The following is an 18,943-nucleotide window of genomic DNA, read 5'->3' as shown; positions in this document are numbered from 1 at the left end:
TTTTTCATTTTTATTATTAGTATTATTTGTTATTTTTTTATATTTTATTATTCTCTCTTTTTGAAGTATCTATAAGTACATTTTCAATAAAATACATTTTCACCTAAAATACATTTTGAATTCCTAAAATATTTTAAAATGTTTTTTGATTTGGTCAATTCTTTTTTGATTTGGCCATTAAATTACGATAGAGATCACTTTTGGTTTATGTGTCATTAACATTATGATTATTTATTTGTCGTTTCAATCTTATCGTGCAATGCTTTTAAAATAAATAAAAAATAATTTATAAAAGTGCCCCTTTTGATGTTTTTGCCCTCGGTTTGGAATTAAAATGACTTGGCTGTTATTAGTATATTACACCTCTAGATTAGTTTCTTGTGGTAATTACGTTAGTCTGCAACAGTCCTTTGTCCTTCACTTTTCTTTTTTAAGGAATAGCTTAATGTGAATATGAAAACACTTATACATAATACGCACATCTTTCTTCAAAGGTAAAATATCAACTTCCACCTAATTTTGAGATAAATTTGAGAAACCATGTGAATTCTTTAATAGGAGTTGGATGTTGAGGATTAACCATGTGTATAGGGAGAGTAATAGTGTAGCTGATTCTTCGGCTCATTTCTAAGGCCTATGGGGTTGTATGTGCTTCAATCGCCCCCTGCTTGTTCTCTCCTTTTGTTGAGAGATTTGGTTGCTGGGCCTACGGTTCGTAGCGTCCCAGTTGTGTAGTTTTTGGGGCTTATGCCCCTCCATAAAAAAATATTGATAAACAATTAGAATAGAGAAAAAATATTAATTAAATGATAATTTTTTTAAAAAAATAGTATTTAAGATAAATTTATTATTATCAATTAAATTAATTATTTTTTAAAATTTTGATGAATTAGGTGATTGAATTTATATAAAAGAATATGAGGGTATTTTTTTTTGTAAATTTTTAAGCAATATATTATTCTTAGAACTAAGTTTTTTTATTCAAAACTTATTTTAGAAGTAATAATGTTAATTTTATATAATTAAATATAATTCAAATGTATGCTTAAATTTATAAATTTTACATTAAAAGATATAACTCATTAGTGGCATTGAAAAGAACACACAATTGTTTCATTTTTTTGTTACATGTTTCATATTATTTGTTTGAAATTGACATGAGAAGTTGAGAGATTGACCCTATGGTCAAAGGTTATGCCTAATAAACCAGACCAAATCACCAAAGTGATGATGCAAACATAGCGAGTAGGTAGGTACCTAAAGGGTAATGACCGTAAAACGAGTAACATGTGGCTTGAGGTTGAATGCAAGACATTTCACATTTGGGTTACGGACCTATGAAGGAAAAAGAATGAATACCGTTCTAGCTTTGCACGATTAACCGATAAGAAATAACACAATGTGGTCAAGACAAGCCGTATCCCTTGAAGATGACTATTGACGCTTGCTTTTGTTTTTTGTTTTATATATTGTTATAGAGCATTGAGTATTTTTTTTAACCACCCTCTGGTCGGAATTTAGTTATGTTTAAAAGTTTTTTTTTTCTCCTTTCCTAAAAGTTTATTATGCAAAAATGAAAAGTAGGTCCTCCTTTACAAAAATTCAAAGTGTATTGTCTACTTAGCACTCGTTAACTATATTATTGGATTTCTTTTTAGGTAAATAATCACTTTTATTTCTCAATGTGTAATTCGTTGATAAATGCGTCTCTAAAAGATAAAAATATAAAATTTATTTCCTGAAAGTGTACAAAGTGCGATAAATATATCCAACCGTTAACTTTCGTCCGTCGCCGTTAATAAAATAACATTCATAACACAGATGGACAAATTTGTCACCGAAATGATTTACCAACGTGGATTGTCAGCATGTGGACATATTTGTTATAATATTTTTTTGACTTTTCATCTTCCTGCTCCACTGACAAATTTGTCCCTAAAATATGAAAATACAAAATTTATAAAAAGTACAACAAATATATCAGAATGTTAATAATAGATTGTGACTAATTATTATTATTATTATGTTTTTGTAATTTAATGTTCATGTTTGTTTAATATTTATGCAATATATTTTTTAAATTACCTTTTAATATATATATATATATATATATATATATATATATATATATATATATATATATATATATATATATATATATATATATATATATTATTTTGATTTCTTTGTCAAACCTTAATCTTTGTTGTTAAAAAAAACTTTATCTTATATACTATAATTTTATCAAATTTCTATTAAATTTCTCACTTTTAATCTTTAACATTATTCCATATCGTAATTCCAACTTAAGTACCCTTATATCTAGATTGAAAATAATATGTTGAGTTTTGAATAAAAAAAATGCAATCGGCCGAGAGACCAAATTTATTTATTTATTTATTTTAAAAAAAAGAATTTAATTAACTATTTTTTTATAAAAAAAAAGTCTCACAAAATTTAAACTAGATAAAGCTAAAGTGGAATTCTAAGTCTATTTCCTTAATCAATAAAATATATATATATATATTTCAAATATGAAAGAATCCCTTAAATAAATCTCATGTGTTTTCACTTGAGACAACACTTATTATACATAATATGAATATGAATGAAATGAAAATAATTCCTAACAAATAACAAACTTAAATAAATTTAAATAAAAAATACAATAATACTCAAACTAATACAGAGGTTAACTTCAAAACAAAAACAAATTAATAGAGGTTTATTCTTTGTGTTTGAGACGTGGAGTTGTATCTCTCGCTGATTTATGGGCTACAATGACCTTGTATTTCACGGTATTTAGTAAAATTTTTAAGATATTTATTATAATTCAATAAATTTATCATATATGATAGTTTATGATAAGATGATTGTATAAAATTATTTTGTATTGTTAGTGCATAATAATTCTTCACTTACTAAATATGAGAAACATTTATTTTCATGACATTTTTTTAGACTAATTATAGATTAATAATAGGAAAGCATCTCACCTAGTTTTACCCTTACAATAAGCCTCTAGCAATCATTTCTTTGATAAGTTTCTCTATCTTATCATTCTCATCTTTATCAAATATAGCACAAATAATTGTGTCAAAAGTTATAGCATCATACATGCAACCATTGCCTTCCATTTTTTACTTTAACACCAATGCTTCATCAAACAAGCTTGCTTAACAAAGCATCATAACATTATATGTTAAAATATTGGGACTTGAATCCTATACCTCCCAATGTGTATCATGCACCTATTATTTTTTTTAAACCCAACCTACTCCTTCTATCTTCTTCCCCTTCTTCATCTTTTTTCTCCAGCAGTAGTTACGCACCCTTCCATTTGTTCTTCTCATAGCACACCCTACTTTTCAGTTATTTTCTTCTTCTCCAACTTAAGTCTTCTTCCTGCAACCATTAAAGCTTTCCAGCACAAAAGTCCCTCTCCTCCTCCAACTTTCCACGTCAGGTACATTTCAATACTTTCCATTCACGTTGTGGACATGTTTCCAAAACATGCTTTCTAGAACAACTTTTTTTGCTTCTGGAATGGCCGTTCTAAAAAACCATTTTCCAGAACACCTTTTTTCGGAAGCAAAACCATTTTCGGGAAAGCCTATTCGAGAGTGCACTTGTTGCTTTTGGAACAACCATTCTGAAAAATAGTTGAATGGCTTCCGGAACAGGTATTTTGAAATAATTGTTCCGAAACATATATTTTGGGCACCTGCAGACCTTCCCTACTAGAACCCAACCCCTATCCCATGCCAAAAGAGATGAAAGGAACTTAGTTACCTTCAATGACGACAAAGAGGTTGTAGGTGGATGGGAAGTGTTGCCATTGTGGGACGATTCAATTTGTTGCGAAAATCCTTGGAGGAAAACACATCGTCACGGGTGGGAGGTGCTGACGTCACAGGGAAGGAGGTGTTAGGTTAGGTTTCTAAAGGAGGAAGACATTAGGGTTGAGGGTATTATTCATTAAGGACAATTTATTAATTTCAAAGGTGATTGGAAGGTGTAGGATATAATATGGCATGTAGGATTCAACTCCCTAAAATACATAGGGATACAAATCCTTAACTTTCAATTGAAATACACCTTCAGGTTCACCTAAAAAAGAAATATGTATGATAATTTATAATTTGATAAGTGTAAATATCCAAAGCACAGTTCTTTAATTTCTTGTTGAGAGAGGCTTTCAACTAATGCTAAAAAGCTTCTTTTTTATATTAAAGGCTAATGCTAAAAAGCTTACTCAAAAAATCTCTGCATAAGTGGTAATTGGAAATTATAATCATTCATTAATGAGTGCATGAACCATATATATCATGATTGATTCTTTATGAATATGATTAAGTTTCAAGCTTATAAAAGAAACAATTGAATCATGCTTCTTTTGGTCAATGCAAAATGATTTCTAACTCTGTCTTTTTGACTGAAAAGACATTAACCAATTCCATGTAGCATCAATATTGGCTTCTGATAATCTGATTTGTTTATGATGGATAAGTGGTACCCCGCATTCAACCTCAAACTGAAAATCATCCCTAGATATATAATTAAATTGTACCTAAACAAGTGACATAGATTGAGAACGATCCCTGGCTTCCCACATAAACCTGACCCCTTTACAATGATATTCCTTATCTATCGAAAGCCTCGTGTGACTTCTCACTTTGGGTTCGTTTGTCTGTCTTCCTTTTCTTCTTCTTTATTTCTTTTGGGGAAAAACAAAGAGTAAAGAACCTACGTTTAGCTTTTCTAATTATTTTAATCTAATCATGATTGTAAAAGGATTAAAACGAAGATTGGGAGTACTAGTATTATTTATATTATACGTACTGGGATTTATTTATTATGTTACTTGCTAACTTATATTGATAATTATTACACCTTTATTAAGTTGGTACGTACATCGGTATATGCCAACTTGAAGAAATTCATCCAAATCAATATAGTGATGCGGGACCATGTTTTGGAACGATTTGTATGGTCGCACATGAAACAGTATGGTTTACTAATTGTTGATTGGATTTCTTTTTTTCTTTTTAAAGAAAATTGTTGATTGAATTTTTATGCACTTATTTTTTTTATTAATTGTTATAGATCCAGGTCTAATTTTTAGTTAAAATGTGTTTTTTTATCTTTTTTATATAAAACAATTTCATAACGCTTTTTATTTTTATACATTATGCCCTTATCGAATTGATTAAACCTGAAGTTTAATTATTGGCATTGTAAGGGTTCATTATTTTAATCTTTGGTTTTATAAAATAAAATTATTTTAATTTTTAATTTTACAATAATAGTATTTTATTAACTTTCATTTTATTTTCATTATTTTCACTAAATTAAACTAAAGTAATTAAATTTTTATAAAGTTACGTTAAATTAAAAAATTGTAAAATTAAAGTATCTGATAATTATAATTTTAGAAATTAAAATGAATATTCATTTTCATAAATTTATAGGTTGCCGGGCACCAGCGTTGTTTCTGTAGAAAAAGATACACATGCATTTGAATGAAAGATGTGTTTTTCGGTTTAGGTACACAATCATAATTTCTATCAGAGAAACTAAACAAATATTTAAAATCAAAAACATTTTAGCCATGGCATATACTCCTAATTCCAAAACTTTCAACCAATTATTCATATGTCTGGAAGCTTTTCGTGTACACTTTTCTTCATACTTGTCTTTTCCTTTTAAGAAATCAAGCTATAAGCTATACACTGTTCAAAATGAACCCTTGTTAATCATTCCACATTGGAAAATTGGAGATAAAGTATGTTTTTTATATGCTGACCTCATCAGCATCCGAATATTAAAGACTTAACTATGGTTGATGTCAAATTAGTAAAATGGATAATAGAATTCAAGTAAAGAAGGCTCATGAAAAAAAGAATAATTGAAGAAGCAAAAGAGAAGAGCATCTATGAAGATCAAGTGTCCAAAAGTTGGGTTTTTATGTAGAGTGATAAGAAGATATTTTCTAATACATTTCTTCAAACACCAAATACATTTTTTTTAAAATTGATTAAAATTTATTAAAATTATAAAATTGAGAGAATAATTAAATAGTGAAACCCATAAAATTTTGTTATTTTGAATAAATTTTATCAAATAGGAGATGATGTATACAAAAAAAATATGTTTGTAACATTTCTCTTTGATGTAAAACTATTAATTCTAGCTAAGTCTTACTCAATAATAAAAAGGAAAAACTAAAATTAATCACAAATTAAAACAAAAAGTGTTTTTAAGTAGGAATCAAGTTTTAATTGAAAGAATCGATTCCTAATTAAAGGAATTGATTCTCATGAACAAGAATTAAGTGTAATTTTGTGTAATCAATTTTTGAATATAAAAATATTATCATATGAAATTGATTTTAGGTTAAGAGAATCAATTTTTCTGTTGGCAGAATTGACTCTAGACCTAGAATCAAAATTAATTTGAAGAAGTTTAATTTTTTTCGTTCTTTTTTCTTTTCGGAATCAAATCTTATCATTGAGGATTGTGGAATTAATCAACTTTATCTATTTAACTCTTGTACAAGGGCAATTCTTTGAAAATAATAGAGTAATATTGAAATTGAGAATTGGGGATTTATCTTGAGCCAAGACTTTTGTGAGGATTGTGAGGCAATAAAGCTTCAATTTGTGTTATCTCCACAGTGAAAGTGATTTAGAGCTTTTGATTTACTATTTTTGAAATCCTAGGTAGGCTTTCTGGGTGGTTTTAGGAAAGGGTTTTTCATAGATTTTGAGAGTAAGCTTTTTTCAAGTTTGTAGGGTGAGTTTTCCTATGGTATCCTTGGGTAGGTTTTCCTTGTGGGTGATTACAGAGTGAAATGAGGTTCACTCCGAGGGACATTCCAAGGTTGAGTTGTCAAGGTAGGTTTCCTTTAGTAACGTTTGCGCATTGCAGCCTCTAATCAATTAGTGGAAAACTTCCAGGCAAGGATTAACTCCTAAACATAGACTAGGTTGACTGAACCAGTTCAAATTAAATCCCATGCATTCTTCTCAAGCCCTTATCTCTTTATATTTGCTTATAATTGAATGGTTTACTTTCGCCCTTTCTCCAATACTCTAAGAAACATGAGATTTGACATGTAATTTGTTAATAATGTCCAACGCAAATAATGGGAATCATCCTTAAAGATGTTTCTCGCGTTTCATCATGTAAAAATTACTATCATAGTCTAAGAGAAAATAATTTAAACAGGTCATAAAAGCCTTATATGCATACTTTACAATGTGTAAATGTAAAGATTTATCAATATTGTGTTGAATAATTCCTATTAGAGAATAAAGTTAACTAGATTTAATGAAGTTTTTTTTAATTACTTCATCCGGCATATTTTAATTATCGTCTTTACTTATTTCACACAGACTAATAAAAATTAATAAATAAATAAAAGACAATAATAATTTTATAAAATTAATTTTATTATTATTATCATTTTTATTTTTATTGTTCATATTATTAATATTATATTGAAAATAAAAAATAATAATTATTTTAAAATAATTTTTTATTTTTACACGATAATTCTTATAAGACGGGGAAGTATATATATATATATATATATATATATATATATATATATATATATATATATCATTCCTAGAACTTTAACTTAAAACTTTATTTAAGAATCTTGAACTCAGTTCCACATCCGTTAATGTAATATTGATCTTCAATACGTAAATACAGTATGTAAGGAAAGTAAATTCAAATTAATTACTGGAATACGTTAAAGAAGCTTAAAGACATCACATTAATGCAGAATTAAGGCTCATTAAATACGTTGAGAAAATCTCCCAACCAGAAAAGATTAAAAAAATGTAATAAACACATGGGAACAAGTAATATTAAACACATGCGAACAAGGAGAAGTAAGATTTGTTCTAATATTTAAAAGGAGAAAAGTTTTGATTGAAATGTAAAAAATTATGTTGTTTATAATCTTTTTTTATGTACTCACATCATCTTCATAACAAATACTTTATCTTTTCCTTAACTAATTTCCTAAATATACACGTTAAGATAATACTATTTAATCTACTGAGTTCATTCTATCGACTGCATTGATTAACATGGTGGTAGTAAAACGCTTCAGCCATACGTGACATTGAATGTTGCTTCTCCTTAATTAGGATGTTACTGATACCGAATAAAGGTTGGGTCAAGAACAGTGGGGACATAACATTGTGTCCGTAGGTTCCTTCACTCAGTGCAAACATTTCACCACACACTTTTTTCAAACCCAATCATCGCTGTTAACTTGGACAATATTTCAAAGAAGATAAACATGTGATTCTCTTTCAGTTCCTTGCCTTCTATGGGGTTGAACTTGGAGCACAACCATAACCATAACAATTTCATCATTTCATGCACAGTGGTAGAAGTTATTATCCTCTGCTCAGCTCACCCTATATAAATCCCCTAATTACGGCACTTAAAAACCCACCAAAATTTTCCTTACGCATTCTCATTGGGTTCAGTGAGAGTTCTTTCTTTTGTTTGCAACTCATTAAAGTTAATGCCTTTCAAGTCCATTCACACTGTTGTCAGTTTTCATAGAGAGATCTAGACACTTTAACCATTTGGGGTGTGAAGAACAATCAAACTAACTTGTGGGGTGTGTGTGAGGTTCATCAATCTTCATCAAGAGTCACTGAATTGGTGACCCTTTGATCAAAGGGCCAAAAGGGTACCCGGGAACCTCCCCAATCGGTTGAATTTCGCCCCTCCAAATAATGGTGTTTGGAAATAGCCTGTTTTATCCCATTCTGGGTTTTGCATCTTTTGTGGTTTTCATTTACATGTCTTTTGGGGGCATAAAGTTCAGTTTTTTGGAGGAAGGGCCAGAATTGAGCTTTGTGGAGAGAAATGGAACACAGTTTGTGTTGGATGGAAAAGCGTTTTATGTGAATGGGTGGAACTCTTACTGGCTAATGGTTCAGTCGGTGGATGTTTATTCGAGATCCAAGGTTCGAGAAATGATGAAAACCGGTGCTAAGATGGGTCTCACCGTGTGTCGAACTTGGGCTTTCAATGATGGAGACTACAATGCCCTTCAAACTTCCCCTGGTCGTTTTGACGAACAATCTTTCCAGGTAATTTTGTTTGTTCCTCGTCGTTTTCTAGTTTTCTAACATGTTGCTACGAGAATTTGGGTGATTCTGTTTTGGTGTGTCTTTTTTTGAATTTCATATCGGATACCGACACAAATTTGTGTAGTTTTGGGCGTGCGTGTGTGGAGTGGTGTTGTGGGAAATTGCTTTTTGGTTTTTGGGGTTGTTTTTTCCCTTAATTTCTTTGCAGCCTTCTCAGTTTTTGTTCATTTCTTTTTTAATTGGGGTTGAATGTTTGTGATTGTGTATATCTTGGTGTTTGCATAACTGGGGATCAGCGCGTGGTTGTGATTGTATCATTGTGCGGTGGAGGCTACCAAATTAGCATCATTTGTGAAAGGAATGTCTTGGGTTGTCATAGTTGTAAAGTATGACATAGTTGTGTGTCTTCAGAGCTGAGTATTATAGTTTTAACTTTTTAAGTTAATGGATCGTGGGAAGCGATAGAATAAAAAAGAAAAAGTAGTGCGCAGTATCCCTTTGTGGTTAGTATCTATAAGCAGAATCAAATGAAAATATAATAGTCTTATTTATTTATTTAAGCTCCTAAAACTGTGTTCATTGGCTAGATGATTCAATAAGAACAGGGAAATTGTCCCAAAAATGGTGTCGGTGGTGTTTCTGATTTTTGACAAAAAAAAACACCATTTAATGAGACATGACAAAATTGAAAGGTATCTGAAAGAAGCTTTGGAGATGTATGGCTTACTTAATCTGCTCTTGCTTTATGCCTGATTAAATGAAAAATGCTTTATATTGTATTACAACTGGTAATTCTTTTTGCTCATGTGGAAACTGGTAAGCAAGTTGTTTATTGTTCAGTATTATTATTATTATATGAATGAAAATCATGCTGAGGTTTGATGGGTGATTGGTGACAGGCCTTGGATTATGTCATAGCAGAAGCAAGGCAACATGGAATTAGGCTCCTTCTTAGCTTAGTGAATAATTTGCAAGCATATGGTGGGAAGAGTCAGTATGTCAAATGGGCATGGCAAGAAGGGGTAGGGTTAAGTTCGTCCAACGATTCTTTCTTCTTTGATCCATCTATCCGTACTTATTTCAAGAATTACATCAAGGTATGACATGTCTATTTATCTATCTCTCTTTTCTTTATTTTTTACCCTGCACCCTGCCTTTCTAGCATAAACAAAGGCCTTTAATTGTCATCTGGCATCCGCTCATTAAATTAAAATTTATAAAATTTCTCTAAATCATTAGTTTGGTTAACAAAGAAGAAAAATAGTATTTTAATTAAAATTATTAGAATAGCAGTGGCAATAGACATAGACTGTTAGACAATCCCCTAGACAAGTAGTTCTTGTCTGAAATATAATATAAAGTAATAAAATTAGTCGTATGCTTTCACCTAATAGTTTAAGCTTTTGGAATATAACATGTATCAAAGCAAGGGAGAGAAAGATAAATGGAGCTTGTAAGAGGGGGCGTTAGAAATATAACATAAAGTAATAAAACCATTCATGTATCTTCACATCATAGCTTAAGCTTTGGGAATAACTGGTTCGTGATAATTTTGTTCTACCATTGTACTAATTAAATGTCTGATTTTTTTTTCCACCCTATAAGTTTCTCCTTGGGAAGAATTGGATTAAGACCTCTACAATTTTGAAAAAACTGCATAATCTGCATAATCTCAATCATTTATTTAATTTTAATATTTGATAATTTTAATATTAAAAGGAGGGGAAAGCTTGCATGAATGGTGAGATTAATAACAGCACAGGGTGCAGTTCTTTTTCCAAACTGCAGGAGATCCATTACCCATCAATACAGTAATGCGGCCTTGTTGAGAAGCAAAGAATGAGATGACCAATCCATGAATTTTATTTTTAATACAAAAGAAAAAAAAACTTATTTCTGAGGCTTCATCTGTAACCCATTATTCATGACTTCATATGAAGCTTGTATTCCCTGCTTCCCTGGATCAAAAATACTCCTTCATGTACCATCTGTATTGTAGGACTCATTTTTTTTTTGTACTGGTCATTTCAATTTTAGTTGCATGTTTGTGACCCTTGAAGCTGTTCTTGAGATTAATTTATATACCTTGAAGCTGTTCTTAAGATTACTTTGAATTTTTCTGCAGACTGTCTTGACCAGGAAAAATACTATCACCGGAATTGAATATAGAAATGACCCCAGCATTTTTGGTTGGGAATTGATTAATGAGCCTCGTTGCATGTCTGATCCTTCAGGTGACACTCTACAAGTAAGTCCTTTACCTTAGCTTCAACCCCTTGAAATATTTATGGAAAAAGTATGCTAGCAATATGAATACCTTTCAAAAGCTACAATAATGGCTGAGATTGATACGAAAGGTTCCATGTCCTTACTTTGAAAGAGGCTGATTCAACAACTTGAACCTGTGACTTCCTAGTCTCATGGCAGCAATTCTAACCGTTGCATCAAGGCTTCCTTCAAATTCATAGAAAAAGGAAGGGGGGTAGGGGTGGGGGGGGTGGGGGGGGGGGGAGGTGGAGAGAGAGAAAGAAAGAGGGCAGTGTTCATTCTGTTTTATTTTACATATCTAGGCCTTACTTAATTGTGATAAAATTGCAGGGATGGATAGACGAAATGTCAACTTTTGTCAAAATGATTGACAAGAACCATCTGTTGACTGTGGGTCTCGAAGGTTTTTATGGTCCAAACGATCCAAAAAGTTCAACTGTCAACCCTGAGCTTTGGGCATCCAGACTTGGGTCTGATTTTATTCGGAACTCCAAAATATCACACATTGATTTCGCCTCTGTTCACATCTATCCTGACCATTGGTAAGCATTCCATGAATGCTATGTTCTTTAATTTTGGGTTTGCTTAGTGTTATACAAAAAATGGACTAAAGAGAAATGCCACAGAGCACAACCTGCAGAAGGAAAGGTTTCAAGGTTATCTCATAAGATTGTCGTGTTTAAGTGATCAACTATTTATTTATGCATATGCCCTTTAAAATCTGTTTTCCAAGTTGTATCTAGAACTGCACATTCAGATTTATGTAGCTATTTTTTGTACTTTTCCGTTTATTTATTTATTAACTTTTTCATAGGTTTCATGAGCAAGTATTCGAAGATCAACTGAAATTTGTCTACAAGTGGATGCTTTCCCACATTGAAGATGGTGACGAAGTATTGAAGAAGCCCGTCTTATTTTCTGAATTTGGACTATCAAAAACGAACCAGAACTTTTCCTTGTCCGACCGGGAAAAAATGCATAGAGCTGTTCTAGACATAATATATAAATCTGCTAAAAGAAACAGGTCTGGAGCAGGTGCTCTGGTTTGGCAATTCCTAGTTGGGGGAATGAAGGAGTTTTCTGATGAATATGGGATGGTCCCATGGGAAAGTTCGTCAACTCCCCATGTATTTATTGAACAGTCTTGCAGATTGGCCAATGCAAAGGGATGGACTCAACTGGATGTAAGTTTCAAAGAACATTGTTAACAGAAACAGTGAAAAACAAAGTTTACAAAATGGAATAGAAATCGTGATAAGATACTATCATTTCCTGGGGTCACATGGCGGGTTTTGTACAATATCCTTCTGGTTTCAACTTTTCATCACCAAATATTGGAGTGGAGTGATTAGTTGAGTACATGTGATAACTTGAATTACATTACAGATTCTTATAAACAAAGTTCAATTCAAATTGTGTCATACTGATAAACAAAATCTACAAGGAAGACCCATGTAGATATGAATGTAATTATTAAGTTAAATTATATATAAAAAAAAATCCAATTTACTTTGTATGCAGAGCACTATTAAATCGTTGCAAAATATAATGCCATCTGCTTTCATTCATTCATGTATGACTTACTGCAAAATACCAATTGTTGAACAAACCCTAAATCTTGAAACATACACAGAATGGCTAATTGGACAATAATAAAAGGAAAAGGAAAACCACAATTTTATCAAACATCTAATTACAAGACGTTTAATTGGACACACGTTTAGCCAATCTGGAAGAAGTTCTAACCCCAGGGCTCTTCTCGGCTTCACTTGCACTCTTCTTTCCTTTGGTGTTTGATTTTTCAGCTACTTCAACCACCGTTTTGTTCCCAAGTTCACCATTCTTAACCAATTTCCGACCACGAGTCGTCTTCAACGACGACACCGTATTGGACTCATCGTTTTCCAGGGCAACCCTGTCAAAATCATCCCCAAGCTTCTTCACCAAGCCGCTCTTCCGAACACTGGTCCTCCGAACCACAACCCCTTCTTCTTCTTCCTCTTCTTCCTCTTGGATAAGATCCATGTATCTTCGCCGTTTCGCCATGACCGGAGCCGGTGGAGTCAGAGGGGAAGCAGCTCTTTTGGATCTGCGGAGGTCGGCGCGTGCCGGTGGGCTTGGGCTTGGGCTTTGAGCCTGGAACTTCTCGCGCTGGGAGCGAAGCCTTTCGACATTGCCTTCAATTTTGCCCTGGAGACGGAGGCGCTTGAAGCTGAGGCCGCCCATGGACCAGTGGGCCTCTTGGGCCCAGGACATGAGTGGGTCGTTGACGGGAACGGGTGGGTCGACGCGGTGGTCGTTGAACTTGACGTCGGTGTAGATCCGAGGTCGGGGGAGGCTGGTGCCGTAGAATTTCCCAGGACCGAGAGAAACTACCATCGTTTGAGAAGGGTTAGGGTTAGGGTTGGGAATGGTGACAATTGTGGCTTTGCGAAATGAGGAACGGAGAAGATGGTGAAAGCGCGAACAAGGGTTGAGACTAGAGAGGGTGTGATTGTTAAATAGGGAGTGAGAATGAGAAGGTTGCGAAGGCGGGAACACGACCCTTGGCGGGATAGGTTGGCGCTCCAACGGCTGAAAATTTGGTGCCTTTTCGCTAATGGGCTTGGGCTTCTTTATCCGAAGAGAGGGTTTTTTCGGAGCCGCTGTTAAAACAAATATTTGATTTTTAACTACCAATAAATTTCAGCGAATCACTTTAAAAGAGGATGATAAAAAATGTGCTAGTACCATTTCAAATAATTGTGCATTAATAATAACTTTATTGTTTACTTAGTGGATAATATTTTTGTTCCAACAACAAATATGTTATATTATTAGGGTCATCATGTCTAAGTGATTGTTCACTTCGAAATTTTATCTTTAAAAGGCGCTTTCATGGATTAGAGGAGGAAAATGTTTATAATATACTATTGGCATCAATTTCTAAGGGATTTAAGACTCTTTTTTGTTTATCAAAATTCAAAACAGTAGCCCTTGGTAAAGGCTAAGGGGTTAGAGGACATGTTAGTCATTGTGTGGTTTAAGTTCACCTTTTAGTGTCATTGTTTCAATCTCAAGTCCACTACATTGTAAGAGTCGTTACATTCAAGGTATTGTTTGATTTAACATTGGTTTAAGACTTACATTTTTATCTACAATAAATTTTGCATTATTTCATTGATGTTGTCTATTGTCTTTCAAACAATTCATAGAATAAAAACTTATCTTGTAACTTAAGTGTTTGTCATGTGACATTCTCTTTGTGTTGTGAATCAGACACACATAAAGTGTCCAAGTGACACACTCGTATTACTCATGCCATATACTTAGATGGTTCATATGTATAAATTTAAATAAGGATTAACTATGTTTTTTAGTCCTTAGACTTTTTTAGAATTTTTTTTTTATCTTAGAACAAAAATTTGACCAATCAAGATTCCTTAAGGTTTTTCTGTTAAGGTTTAATCCATATCATCTATTTGTATTATTAAATGATGATGTGGTGTTAACTTTGTTATTATTTTATTGTTTTGTGGCAGTTGAAAATTGTAGAAATTGCTCACATGAAGTTTTTAAAAGGTATTTATAAAAATTTACAACAAAAAATTAACAAAAATTGCTTCAATCGCATTTCCCCCTCTTTTTATTTCTTCAACATTAAGTCCCATAACTAAAGAGGCAAAAAATCCTACTCAATAAATCCAAAGCTGCTAAAACCTAAAAACAAACCTGTAGTCGATTTCAATTAAACATTTAGCAACTAACTAGAACCAATATACTAAAAATGAAATAATAAATCCGTAAATGATCAAAAGGTTTTTGCTTATGCACCTCAAATGATGACCTCACTAGAGGCCATCAATGGCGATATGGTGTAGGTTTAAAGACATTGGAAATTGAGGAAAAGAGAGATGACATTAAGTTCTCAATAGAGGAAGAGGTGGAGGCTCACAATTACCCCACCTTAGATTGAATATCAATCTCTTATTCCTTTTACCTTTTTCGTGGATTCTTGATTTTTGCCTTTTGATGCTCGCCATGTATGACACTTGGTATTTTTCCTTTTATAGGATTAGGGGTGAGTTGTGTCTTGCTTTAAGATTCAAAGTTTATTCTTATGAATGGAATCTCGTATTAAGATTGGTTTCATTTTTTAGGTTCTTGCTTTTTCAAAAGTTAATTTGTGACAACTTTTAATTGCTAGATATTATTTTTAAAGCATCACCTAAGCAATTTATGATAATGTTTAAAGTTAGAAAATGAGTAATTTGAAAATATAAAATAATAATAATAAAAATAACACCCCGTCATCATTTAGTAACACAAATAGATGACAAGAACTAAAACCTTAACAAAAAAAACTTAAAAAACCTTGGGCAGCCAAACTTGTGCCCAGGGATTTAAAAAAAATTCTAAAAATATCTAGAGACTAAAAATATATTTAACATTTAAAATAATTATCTAGAGTGAGAATATTTTTAGGAGTTCTTCTTCAACAAAACTGATTTTAAATTTTTTTTCTTAAATTCTCAACTCTTCATATCTATTTTTTTCATTATTATTACTTGTTAAGAATTAGGAATAAATGTCATTTGTTGTAAATTTATTTGACACATGGTTTTCACTCAATTTTCCTATGTTTCCTCCTATGTTAACATGGTATCTATAGTCTGGCTGAGGGATAGCAAAAATTGCACTCCATCAAGGATCTATTGTCCTTTATACTCACCATACCATTTTTTATGATCTTCTTTCACTTTTCTCCCAGTTTTTCAACAAATTTTCCCCTTTTCTGGCAGCTGCTACCATCCTCCGTCAGAGCTTTGATGACTTTTTCGCCCAATGATCCCACCACCAATACCCGTCCATTGATCTACATGATGGTGGTGACAACGACCTCGTCGTAGATCTAATGCTCCTTCATGCACCCTTCCTTTGCACACCAAAAATCATTTGAGCACCTATTGTTACAACGCGTGACAGTGTCATTCAGGCTTCGACTTCACCAACTTAGTCGTCCCTCCATTACGCTCTTACACCTAAAGTTTCATTTCTATTGGAGGCTATTTGGTTGTACTTCACTTTGTAAACTAGGTTTTTATGCACAATGTGGTTCACATTTTGTGTTTTGTTTTTCACTCATCATGTCTTCTACTAGTTTTTGTGAGAATATTAGCTAGTGGTTTGACACCACCTTTTGCTTGTCGTTCATTTTCCAACAAAGAATTTGGGTCGCCTATCTTAACATTGTCTCTTTTTAGCATGTTTTGGGGCCACCACCTTTTAACTTGCCGCTCATTTTTTGGCAATTTTTTTTTGCCTATTCTTCTCTTTCTCTGGTGTCTCTAGGTGCTTTTTTTTAAGCTTCACCGGTTATTTATGGTGATTTCCTCTCTTTAGTTTGAATAATTTTAAGTCTTAACTAATATTACTTTAAAGCTTTCAAATATTGATTTAATAAAATTGAAAATTACTCTGCTTACCATGAATTTTCTTATGCTTACGGATAATCTATCTCTCAGACAATGTTAACTTTCTAACAATATTCTTTGACTTCATCGGGATCTTGAGTTGTCTTTAAAATATTATTTCTCAGAATAACTCAATTTTGATATTCTCTTACTTCATCAAGATCCCCAATTAGCAGGCTATGATTGCACTCCCAACAGTAAAAAAAGCCAAATGTCATAAATTTAGGGTAAATAAGTAATAAATACAACAAACAACATGATAAAACCGATAAATAAAAGTTTGGATCTGAAATCATGTAAGAATTTCTGGACTTTAATCAAGTAGAAATAAAAAAAAGAAGGTAAATTAAAAAGACATTTTAAGTTTTTAAGTAATGAAAGTGAATAATGTTGTAATACATAAACATTCTAGTAAAAAACACAATTTTCTTTAACATCATATTCACAATTTTCTTATAACATGGATTTCTAAAGCATCTTTATCCTCATCTAATCTATAGGTGTTTGGACACACGCTTGGGCAATCTGGGCGAAGTTCTAACAGCGTTAACAGAAACAAAGCTCTTCCCAGCAGCTTCAGCTGTACTCTTCTTTGCTTTGGGCTTTGATTTCTCCGACTCTTCAACCGCCATCTTCTTCACAGGTTTGCCACCTTTAACCAATCTCTTACTCCGAGTCTTCAACGACGTCGTTTCAGCACCCTCGTTCTCCAAAGAAGCCACCCTATCAAAATCATCGCCAAGCTTCTTCACTAAGCGACTCTTCCTAACGCCAGCACTCGGAGCTTCAACCTCTTCTTCTAGGATCAGATCCATGCACCTTCGGCGTTTCGTCGCGAACGGAGCCAGTGGCGGCGAAGGGGAGGAAGTTCTTTTGGATCCGCGGAGAACGGAGCGCGGCGGGGGTGGTGGGCTCGGGCTTTGGGCTTGGGCCTTCTCGCGCTGGTAGCGGAGCCTTTCGACGTTGCCTTCTATTTTGCCCTGGAGGCGGAGGCGCTTGAAGCTGAGGCCGCCCATGGACCAGTGGGCTTCTTGGGCCCAGGACATAAGTGGGCCGTTGACGGGAGTGGGTGGGTCAATGCGGTGGTCGTTGAACTTGACGTCGGTGTAGATCCGAGGGCGGGGGAGGCTGGTGCCGTAGAACTTGCCTGGGCCCACAGAAACCATTTTCTGATTGTTGGGAATGAATGTGTTTGTTTAACTGGAATCAGAAAAGAAAGAGAAGACATTAAATAAATAGGAATGAAAAAGAGGGTGGCTTGATGGCGGGACGAGTTGGCGCTACGGATCAAAATTTTTCGGCTTTACGTTATGGGCTTCGCCTTTGTCCAAAGAAAGGGTTTTATTTGGTGGGCCGTTATACTTGCAGATCCATTTGTCTTGAAACAAAATGTTTTTTTTTTTTGGTATCGTTAACCATTGTTATTAAGGAATCAATAAAAATATTTCACTTTTAATTTTTTAATGAATGTCCTTAAAATATTAGTATTTTTTATTATTATACTATATTACCATCCCGATTGACCTAGATCTACACAATAGGGGGTGTAAAGCAGATATAGACTGACAATTAGTCTAACCAAACTCAACCTACATTTAATAATAATAATAATAATAATAATAATAATAATAATAATAATAATAATAATAGTTTAACTTATCTATCAGTGGGTATTATGTAACACCCACCCAGTGTATACTGCATTATGTATATGCTATTTTCTGTTTATTTATTTTTTACATTATCAAATCTTAAAAATATCTTAAAACTCCACAGATAAGCCTTTGAGTGAGATTCAAGACTCTAGACTCTTTTAATGTAGTCTTTCTCTTATTTTAGTTTAATATTTTATTCTTACCATTTTAGCATGAAATTTTCATTGTAATTTCAATTCATATAATAATCTCTTCCTATTTTCAAGCATTATACTAGCCCTTCTCACTATTATTATATTTTCTAACAAATCTTATAAATCTTCATATTATTTTATAAAAAATCAAATGAAAAATATGCATTAATGTCTTAAAAATATAAAACGTATTTAATACTTACCATAAGAAAAATTAACTCAAAGATGTTATAGAAAAATTATAA

General features: G+C 32.7%; 3 protein-coding genes across 3 annotated transcripts; 1 reads left to right on the top strand and 2 right to left on the bottom strand.

Moving 5' to 3' along the window:
- The first annotated feature begins 8,163 nt into the window (after nt 1-8,163).
- Nucleotides 8,164-12,910, top strand: LOC100783510 (mannan endo-1,4-beta-mannosidase 2). Its single transcript, XM_003540317.5, has 5 exons — nt 8,164-9,128; nt 10,028-10,225; nt 11,254-11,376; nt 11,727-11,938; nt 12,211-12,910. The coding sequence occupies exons 1-5, from the start codon at nt 8,769-8,771 to the stop codon at nt 12,602-12,604; spliced, it is 1,287 nt and encodes a 428-aa protein (XP_003540365.1). The 5' UTR covers nt 8,164-8,768; the 3' UTR covers nt 12,605-12,910.
- Nucleotides 12,911-12,932: 22 nt separating this feature from the next.
- LOC100819841 (uncharacterized) lies at nt 12,933-13,883 on the bottom strand. Its single transcript, XM_003539486.5, has one exon. It carries the CDS (start codon nt 13,773-13,775, stop codon nt 13,101-13,103), a length of 675 nt encoding a protein of 224 aa, XP_003539534.1. The 5' UTR covers nt 13,776-13,883; the 3' UTR covers nt 12,933-13,100.
- Nucleotides 13,884-17,258: 3,375 nt separating this feature from the next.
- LOC102660070 (uncharacterized) lies at nt 17,259-18,348 on the bottom strand. Its single transcript, XM_006592779.4, has one exon. It carries the CDS (start codon nt 18,013-18,015, stop codon nt 17,344-17,346), a length of 672 nt encoding a protein of 223 aa, XP_006592842.1. The 5' UTR covers nt 18,016-18,348; the 3' UTR covers nt 17,259-17,343.
- Between the last annotated feature and the right edge of the window lie 595 nt (nt 18,349-18,943).

This window comes from Glycine max, chromosome 12 (genome assembly GCF_000004515.6).
Source record: "Glycine max cultivar Williams 82 chromosome 12, Glycine_max_v4.0, whole genome shotgun sequence".
NCBI lineage: Eukaryota > Viridiplantae > Streptophyta > Magnoliopsida > Fabales > Fabaceae > Glycine > Glycine max.
Note: the sequence above shows the minus strand (reverse complement) of the source record. Positions and strands in the feature narration are given on the sequence as shown.

Bases quoted from the DNA above. Each gene is read 5' to 3' on its own strand.
- LOC102660070 (XM_006592779.4), bottom strand. From the start codon at position 18,015: ATGGTTTCTGTGGGCCCAGGCAAGTTCTACGGCACCAGCCTCCCCCGC.
- LOC100783510 (XM_003540317.5), top strand. From the start codon at position 8,769: ATGGTGTTTGGAAATAGCCTGTTTTATCCCATTCTGGGTTTTGCATCT. The intron at 9,129-10,027 runs GTAATTTTGTTT...GATTGGTGACAG, and splicing joins TTGACGAACAATCTTTCCAG to GCCTTGGATTATGTCATAGC. The intron at 10,226-11,253 runs GTATGACATGTC...ATTTTTCTGCAG, and splicing joins ATTTCAAGAATTACATCAAG to ACTGTCTTGACCAGGAAAAA.
- LOC100819841 (XM_003539486.5), bottom strand. From the start codon at position 13,775: ATGGTAGTTTCTCTCGGTCCTGGGAAATTCTACGGCACCAGCCTCCCC.